This window comes from Anomaloglossus baeobatrachus, chromosome 7 (assembly GCF_048569485.1).
Source record: "Anomaloglossus baeobatrachus isolate aAnoBae1 chromosome 7, aAnoBae1.hap1, whole genome shotgun sequence".
Lineage (NCBI taxonomy): Eukaryota > Metazoa > Chordata > Amphibia > Anura > Aromobatidae > Anomaloglossus > Anomaloglossus baeobatrachus.
Window position 1 is genome coordinate 68,482,444 of NC_134359.1, and position 10,205 is coordinate 68,492,648.

General features: G+C 45.1%; 1 protein-coding gene across 1 annotated transcript in view; it reads left to right on the forward strand.

The window, feature by feature from the left end:
- The first annotated feature begins 1,599 nt into the window (after positions 1–1,599).
- The window catches only part of PLEKHA3 (pleckstrin homology domain containing A3), a 47,379-nt gene continuing 38,773 nt past the window's right edge, over positions 1,600–10,205 (forward strand). Inside the window, exon 1 of the mRNA XM_075317395.1 lies at positions 1,600–1,871. Coding sequence (XP_075173510.1) covers positions 1,832–1,871 — 40 coding nt within the window. The 5' untranslated portion in view covers positions 1,600–1,831. The remainder of the gene's footprint in view (positions 1,872–10,205) is intronic.

A 10,205-nucleotide genomic window follows, 5' to 3' on the forward strand; every position in this document is an offset into this window, starting at 1 on the left:
CCTGCAATGTTGGTGGAGGGGTCGCATACACCTGCTGTTTGATGTGATCTCACAGAAAGAAGTCCAATGGGGTCAGGTCAGGTGAGCGTGGAGGCCACTCCACACAGCCACCATACCCAATGACTTGTAGAAAGGTCTCCATGAGGTATCGCTTCACATCCGCAGCCTTGTGAGTTTTACACGTTCTAATCATAGCATTTCTGTATGCAAGGTGTCGATTCGTATTGAATTGATGATGCCCTACAACTTTGTAATTCACTTTTTTTCTCTATCTCGTTCCGTTTTTCAAGATAAAAATGCTAACTCTGTTGTTTTCCACCAGGTGGCGCTATAGGTGGTTTCATGGTATAGCGCATGGCTGCTTTACTATACCTAGACACCAGTTCTCTGCCTATAGGTGCCGCCGTTCTCAAGTTAATGGTGGTGGACAGGATATGGATGGGCACACTGTATAGCGATTAGGAAGGCAAAGATGGTAATAAACTGTTCTCTATGGGGAGTCTGTATCTTACAGCTGCCTCCCTGCTTCTGCATGACATGCCGTGATATTTTTGAGCATAAGTGCAGACCCCTCCGGATGGTTAGTCTATGGGTGGTCTGGAAATGGTTAAGAAGTTTGGGAGCAAATTGGAGTAACGAGATGGACGGTGGCTGGACAAAGTGAATGGATGGATGGCAGACGTCCTAGGGATGGGTGTAATGGTGGTGCACCAAAAGAGAAAATGCCGCTGTCATTATTGACGAGTCCAAGAGATGACCTAGTGCCAGGATAAACACACCGGTAACATCAGGGCTGAGGTGGGATAGGGTAAAGACAAGTGTGCGATCGGTTAGGAGTGAAAAGTAAAAATCTGTCAGAAATTTCAGTGCCGAAATTGCTAATTATTTTTCTTTGTGTATTTATTTAAAAAAGTAGTGATAAAAAATAAAACGATATAAACCGGATGTCGGCGGATTTATATAATCTTACAGAAGAAAAGTCACGACTCACGTCATTTATAAAAACAAAAGCCAAAAAAATAATGGTGAAAATGTATAAAAATGACAATAATACACTAATATATATATATATATATATATTTCTAAATATTGCCACAAAAATGACACTTGGTCCCGACAAAAAGTGAAGCCCACAGAAGAAAAGCCCCGATTCATTAGTGTATGTGAGATTTTTTTTTGGTGTTTTTCATTTTATATTTCCTTCACTTTGCACCTTTTTTTAGTCTATTTGCCCCCTTTTTTCCTGTTATTGGGGGCTGGTTCGGGTTACACTTGTGTCAGTGATTTGCACACATTCTGTGATATATTTTCTCCAGAAAAAAGGTGCAAGAAAGGTTAAAGAGAAAAAAATCATGATTTGAGGGCGACACTGAGGACAAAAAAAAAAAAGCGACTTAAAAGGATAAGCACGAATGGCGGACCGGGGCCTGAGAGGTGAAGAAAATGATTCCTGTGTCCCTATGAGGGGAGTGCGGCCCCAGGAGACGCTGCGGCCTCCGCCCGCCCTGCACGCACGGAGCGACCGGGAAGGAAAACAGAACGACAAACAGGTCACATGATCGCAGCGCACCACGTGACCCTACGTCATCACATCCAGCAGAAGCGACTGTACGGGGAAGCGCAGTGACGGGAGGAGGCGGCGGCGCTCAGCTGTGCGGATGGAGGAGACAGGCGCGGTGTCCGGGGCGTCCGTCCGAGCATCCCCCGGCTCCACCATGAGCAGCCCGGCCGCTCAGCAGCCCGTGTCCCCCGGAGCGTAGTCCGCTCTGCTGCCGTTATTAGCCCGCACCAGGGAGGACGATGAGCCCGCAGTGACCGGAGAGGCGCAGCTATGGAAGGAGTGCTGTACAAGTGGACCAACTACATCACAGGTGGGGGGGGCGGGTGTGTGTAATATATATGTATGGTATGTGTGTGTACAGTCAGTGTATATGTATAGTGTGTACGGTGTGTGTGTACAGTGTATATGGATTGTGCGTGTGTCCGGTGTATATGTATAGTGTGTGTGTAGTGTATACGGTGTATATGTATAGTGTGTGTGTGTACACGGTGTATATGTATAGTGTGTGTGTGTGTACACGGTGTATATGTATAGTGTGTGTGTGTACACGGTGTATATGTATAGTGTGTGTGTGTACACGGTGTATATGTATAGTGTGTGTGTGTGTACACGGTGTATATGTATAGTGTGTGTGTGTACACGGTGTATATGTATAGTGTGTGTGTGTGTACACGGTGTATATGTATAGTGTGTGTGTGTGTGTACACGGTGTATATGTATAGTGTGTGTGTGTACACGGTGTATATGTATAGTGTGTGTGTGTACACGGTGTATATGTATAGTGTGTGTGTGTACACGGTGTATATGTATAGTGTGTGTGTGTACACGGTGTATATGTATAGTGTGTGTGTGTACACGGTGTATATGTATAGTGTGTGTGTGTACACGGTGTATATGTATAGTGTGTGTGTGTACACGGTGTATATGTATAGTGTGTGTGTGTACACGGTGTATATGTATAGTGTGTGTGTGTGTACACGGTGTATATGTATAGTGTGTGTGTGTGTACACGGTGTATATGTATAGTGTGTGTGTGTGTACACGGTTTATATGTATAGTGTGTGTGTGTGTACACGGTGTATATGTATAGTGTGTGTGTGTGTGTACACGGTGTATATGTATAGTGTGTGTGTGTGTGTACACGGTGTATATGTATAGTGTGTGTGTGTGTACACGGTGTATATGTATAGTGTGTGTGTGTGTGTACACGGTGTATATGTATAGTGTGTGTGTGTGTACACGGTGTATATGTATAGTGTGTGTGTGTGTACACGGTGTATATGTATAGTGTGTGTGTGTGTACACGGTGTATATGTATAGTGTGTGTGTGTACACGGTGTATATGTATAGTGTGTGTGTGTACACGGTGTATATGTATAGTGTGTGTGTGTACACGGTGTATATGTATAGTGTGTGTGTGTACACGGTGTATATGTATAGTGTGTGTGTGTACACGGTGTATATGTATAGTGTGTGTGTGTACACGGTGTATATGTATAGTGTGTGTGTGTACACGGTGTATATGTATAGTGTGTGTGTGTACACGGTGTATATGTATAGTGTGTGTGTGTACACGGTGTATATGTATAGTGTGTGTGTGTACACGGTGTATATGTATAGTGTGTGTGTGTACACGGTGTATATGTATAGTGTGTGTGTGTACACGGTGTATATGTATAGTGTGTGTGTGTACACGGTGTATATGTATAGTGTGTGTGTGTGTACACGGTGTATATGTATAGTGTGTGTGTGTGTGTACACGGTGTATATGTATAGTGTGTGTGTGTGTGTACACGGTGTATATGTATAGTGTGTGTGTGTGTGTACACGGTGTATATGTATAGTGTGTGTGTGTGTGTACACGGTGTATATGTATAGTGTGTGTGTGTGTGTACACGGTGTATATGTATAGTGTGTGTGTGTGTGTACACGGTGTATATGTATAGTGTGTGTGTGTGTGTACACGGTGTATATGTATAGTGTGTGTGTGTGTGTACACGGTGTATATGTATAGTGTGTGTGTGTGTGTACACGGTGTATATGTATAGTGTGTGTGTGTGTACACGGTGTATATGTATAGTGTGTGTGTACACGGTGTATATGTGTAGTGTGCGCGCGCGCACACGGTGTATATGTAGAGAGAAACAAGAAAAACGATCAAGCGTCCATAAGGTGAAAAAAGGTTTATTGATCAGTGCAGAAAGTGGACACACAGATAAAATTATCATTAAAACACCAAAAGGGACCAACCGGCAAAGAATATTCACAGGATTTGATAGATGCCAGACTTGAACAAGCACCAAAAACTCACAATAATAATGAGTGCATGATTATGCATGTAAATTCATAATGTGCATAGCCACATATGTTATTAATAATACTGCACTAGATACCTATATCAAAAGTATCAATGCTGTCTAAAGATTATATATTGCATAATATACAGTCAGATAGGTCATAGATATAATGCTGCACTATAGAGCCACATCACAAACATAAGTGTAATTAATGCAATGCTGCCCCATAGGGCTATGTCCCCGAGCTATATCACAAGACTATATCCCATAGGTGCAGTCGAGTATAATATTGCACTATAAGAATATGTCACAAACATCAATATAATTGATGTAATACTGCTCCACAGGGCAACATCACAGAACTATGTCACAGAACTATGTTGAATGTAATGTAGCACCATAGGGCATTACCACAGGCATTGGTGCAGTCAAGAAGGGCATAGATCACATAGAGGTGTATCTAAACACACACACAATCCGCCGCACAGGAAGCAGAGGTACACCGCAAAGTGAAACAGAGTGATAAGCCCCAGAGGCAATTTCACCCGTAACCAACCACAGATATGGCATTTGAAAATGAAAGCGGCGATGAAACTTACCACCTGTGCAGCAGGATAGGAAGTGGCCAAGCCGGAAGATCCGCCTACCCGACGGCCGTTTCGGCTACCGCCTTCGTCAGGGGAGGTGGAGCTATGCTGCCAGGCCAGTTCTAATAAAGGGGGCATACACCAATCACAATCTGTCATCACTTACGTGACGCATGCGTTGCCGCGGCAACCCGCGACGCCAGCCGAACACCGCGTCAAGAGCCGGTGACGTCAGATCACATCATGTGATCCGACGAAACCCGCCCCTATAGACACAATAATTCGGGAGACGCCGCGTGCAGAGAGGCACGCATGCGTACAGGTGATACACATAGAGATGGATGCTAGTGCAGTTGGAATTCGCATTGAATACTAATGAGAGACTCTCATAGAATCCCAATCCATATAATTACATGGCATTACACCATCACAGCTTAGATTTAATTGCAATATCTTAGAACGCGATTCAAGGTATACAACCACCACATTAGTGGAAAAATCCTATATACATATATAATGAACCTATGAGGTCATAACATTATCAAAGATATATAACATTATCAAAGATATATGTAACGATAAAAGAATAACAATATGGTCACAAAAAGAGAGACCTGTGTGCATATAGCACATATACTAATTATGTACAATCACAGATTTCAAATATATACGTATAAAGAGTCATGATATCAAGTTTTTTGTAAGGGGAAGAGCAGGGGGAGGGAGGGGGAGGGGGAAAGGTGGCGGGAACAGGCAGTATTGGTGTGATCAAGGAATCACAATTATACATATACATATATATATATATACGCATACATACATACATACATACACACATACATATATGCACGTATATATACATACACATACACATACATATTCTTTCATATAAGTATCGCAGGAGAGGGAAGAGAAGGATAGGGCCACGTGGGCATATACACTAATAATACATAGTACCATATATATAGTATATATCTATAATTAGAATTAAATTGAGCCATAAATAGGCAAGGGTATGTTGATGAAAATATCAATTATACATAGCTATCTAATAACCGCCCACAAAGTCCCTAAACCCACCACAACCCAGACCTGCGACACCAACACAAGAGAAATGATGATTGTCAAGATAATTCACAATCAAAAAATCTTGGTATAATAAAAAGTAAACAATAGAATATCAGAGAGGACAGAAAAACAAGAATAATCCAGTCGTAGAAGAAGGCCAATAATCGGTGTGTAGTCCTTAGAATCACGTTTTCTTCGGAATCCATAATATGGCTGTGTCTGAGAGTCACAATCAAAAGGTAATGCCCATAGTAATAATCAACGAGCCTACGAAAAGCAGCATAGAGAAAAGGTGCAATTAAAACAGGTTAAAAACAAAAACCTAAAAGTAAACCTAAAATACATGGAGGAGACCACATAGGGAGCAATATATAAACAGAGGGGGTAAGGTTATAAGAACGGGGCAAAACTAATATTCTCATTCAAACCCGATGGATGTAAAGTGGCCTTCTTCTACGACTGGATTATTCTTGTTTTTCTGTCCTCTCTGATATTCTATTGTTTACTTTTTATTATACCAAGATTTTTTGATTGTGAATTATCTTGACAATCATCATTTCTCTTGTGTTGGTGTCGCAGGTCTGGGTTGTGGTGGGTTTAGGGACTTTGTGGGCGGTTATTAGATAGCTATGTATAATTGATATTTTCATCAACATACCCTTGCCTATTTATGGCTCAATTTAATTCTAATTATAGATATATACTATATATATGGTACTATGTATTATTAGTGTATATGCCCACGTGGCCCTATCCTTCTCTTCCCTCTCCTGCGATACTTATATGAAAGAATATGTATGTGTATGTGTATGTATATATACGTGCATATATGTATGTGTGTATGTATGTATGTATGCGTATATATATATGTATATGTATAATTGTGATTCCTTGATCACACCAATACTGCCTGTTCCCGCCACCTTTCCCCCTCCCCCTCCCCTTCCCCCTCCCCCCCTCCCTCCCCCTGCTCTTCCCCTTACAAAAAACTTGATATCATGACTCTTTATACGTATATATTTGAAATCTGTGATTGTACATAATTAGTATATGTGCTATATGCACACAGGTCTCTCTTTTTGTGACCATATTGTTATTCTTTTATCGTTACATATATCTTTGATAATGTTATATATCTTTGATAATGTTATGACCTCATAGGTTCATTATATATGTATATAGGATTTTTCCACTAATGTGGTGGTTGTATACCTTGAATCGCGTTCTAAGATATTGCAATTAAATCTAAGCTGTGATGGTGTAATGCCATGTAATTATATGGATTGGGATTCTATGAGAGTCTCTCATTAGTATTCAATGCGAATTCCAACTGCACTAGCATCCATCTCTATGTGTATCACCTGTACGCATGCGTGCCTCTCTGCACGCGGCGTCTCCCGAATTATTGTGTCTATAGGGGCGGGTTTCGTCGGATCACATGATGTGATCTGACGTCACCGGCTCTTGACGCGGTGTTCGGCTGGCGTCGCGGGTTGCCGCGGCAACGCATGCGTCACGTAAGTGATGACAGATTGTGATTGGTGTATGCCCCCTTTATTAGAACTGGCCTGGCAGCATAGCTCCACCTCCCCTGACGAAGGCGGTAGCCGAAACGGCCGTCGGGTAGGCGGATCTTCCGGCTTGGCCACTTCCTATCCTGCTGCACAGGTGGTAAGTTTCATCGCCGCTTTCATTTTCAAATGCCATATCTGTGGTTGGTTACGGGTGAAATTGCCTCTGGGGCTTATCACTCTGTTTCACTTTGCGGTGTACCTCTGCTTCCTGTGCGGCGGATTGTGTGTGTGTTTAGATACACCTCTATGTGATCTATGCCCTTCTTGACTGCACCAATGCCTGTGGTAATGCCCTATGGTGCTACATTACATTCAACATAGTTCTGTGACATAGTTCTGTGATGTTGCCCTGTGGAGCAGTATTACATCAATTATATTGATGTTTGTGACATATTCTTATAGTGCAATATTATACTCGACTGCACCTATGGGATATAGTCTTGTGATATAGCTCGGGGACATAGCCCTATGGGGCAGCATTGCATTAATTACACTTATGTTTGTGATGTGGCTCTATAGTGCAGCATTATATCTATGACCTATCTGACTGTATATTATGCAATATATAATCTTTAGACAGCATTGATACTTTTGATATAGGTATCTAGTGCAGTATTATTAATAACATATGTGGCTATGCACATTATGAATTTACATGCATAATCATGCACTCATTATTATTGTGAGTTTTTGGTGCTTGTTCAAGTCTGGCATCTATCAAATCCTGTGAATATTCTTTGCCGGTTGGTCCCTTTTGGTGTTTTAATGATAATTTTATCTGTGTGTCCACTTTCTGCACTGATCAATAAAAAACCTTTTTTCACCTTATGGACGCTTGATCGTTTTTCTTGTTTCTCTCTTCCTAAGTTTATGCGATTAGTCCAGTATGGATATGTAGCCTAGGGTTGCACTATATAGAGGATTTCCTTTTGTATATATTATAACAATCATGCAACCTTTTTTCCTGTGTGTTCTCTTCGTTTATAATCTACGGTGTATATGTGTAGTGTGCGCGCGCGCACACGGTGTATATGTGTAGTGTGCGCGCGCGCACACGGTGTATATGTGTAGTGTGCGCGCGCGCGCACACGGTGTATATGTGTAGTGTGCGCACACGGTGTATATGTGTAGTGTGCGCGCGCGCGCGCACACGGTGTATATGTGTAGTGTGCGCGCGCGCGCACACGGTGTATATGTGTAGTGTGCGCGCGCGCGCACACGGTGTATATGTGTAGTGTGCGCGCGCGCGCACACGGTGTATATGTGTAGTGTGCGCGCGCGCACACGGTGTATATGTGTAGTGTGCGCGCGCGCGCACACGGTGTATATGTGTAGTGTGCGCGCGCGCGCACGCGGTGTATATGTGTAGTGTGCGCGCGCGCGCACGCGGTGTATATGTGTAGTGTGCGCGCGCGCGCACGCGGTGTATATGTGTAGTGTGCGCGCGCGCGCACGCGGTGTATATGTGTAGTGTGCGCGCGCGCGCACGCGGTGTATATGTGTAGTGTGCGCGCGCGCGCACGCGGTGTATATGTGTAGTGTGCGCACGCGGTGTATATGTGTAGTGGTAGTGTGCGCGCGCGGTGTATATGTGTAGTGTGCGCGCGCGCACGCGGTGTATATGTGTAGTGTGCGCGCGCGCGCACGCGGTGTATATGTGTAGTGTGTGTGTGCGCGCGCACGCGGTGTATATGTGTAGTGTGTGTGCGCGCGCGTACGCGGTGTATATGTGTAGTGCGCGCGCGCGCACACGGTGTATATGTGTAGTGTGTGTGTGTAGCGCCCTGGAAAACCAGGTAGTTGAACACGTCAGCCCCCGCATAACACCAATCCCACGAAGGGTTAAATCAGCCGACCTGAAACCCTAGTCACCCCCCTCAGGGAAGGATGGACACACCAGTGGGCGGCACCAGGTGGATGGGACACGCCCACCTAGGGGTCTGGAAAGCCCCCAGGAAAGCAGTCAGATGAGATCAGGTTGAGTTCAAGTGTGGTGGTGCAGTCTGGCAGTTGCCAGGGTCGGAGCCCTGACACCTTGGCTAGGTGGCAGACTGTAGCCAGAGTCTGCAGGAGATGGGAAGATGGCTGTGGAGATCCGAGGTGGACTGAGACAAGGTTGGAGCCCGCCGGTACCGACACCGGAGAACCCACCCGGAAACTGTGTGCACAGAGGGGGTACTGGGACCCTGAAGTCAGGACCGGCACCGATGGCCTAGCTAATTAACCAATTGAGGGCAGGATTTTAAGTCCTGTCCCAACCTAAGTCCTGAAAAGTAGACAACCACCCACAGAGAGGGATAGGGCCACCGCCAGGGCCTGTAGATCCCAAGGGTCAGCGTCAGACGGCACTGCTCCCAACCAAAGGACCGGGAGCGGACTCCCGAGTTTCACACCCGGAAGTCCTACCTACAAAACACTGAGTGCAGAGAAGAGAGACTTTGACTACCAACCTGGGTGTGGGATCAGATACACCCATCTGTGGCAGCCGGCCACTATCACGTTGGTTTACCACAGGACTTGTGTGCTTTATTCGACCGTGAGTAACACCCCTGGCCTGGCCGGGTGCGCCGGCCCCCTGCAATCACCATCCTCAGCTTAGAGACACTGGGCCCCGGGACATCATCCCTACCCACGGAGGGGTTAACATCCAGCTGCCTGCCCAACGTCCCCGGGAGCCCCGCAACGGCAGCGGTGGTGCTACATCTCATCACACACCGTGGTGGCGTCACAGACATCTTATAAACCATCCCGTATAAATACGTCCACCTTTTATTCGGAGTGTCCACGCGACCCCTGGGTCCGGAGAACCCCTCGAGCCATACCGTAGATCCAGATCCTTGCAGCACCGGTGGCTTGCTCGGCGACACACACGTACACACACACGTACACACACACACGTACACACACACACGTACACACACACACGTACACACACACACACACGTACACACACACACACACGTGCACACACACACGTACACGTACACACGTACACGTACACACGTACACGTACACACGTACACGTACACACGTACACGTACACACGTACACGTACACACGTACGTACACACGTACGTACACACGTACGTACACACGTACGTACACACGTACGTACACA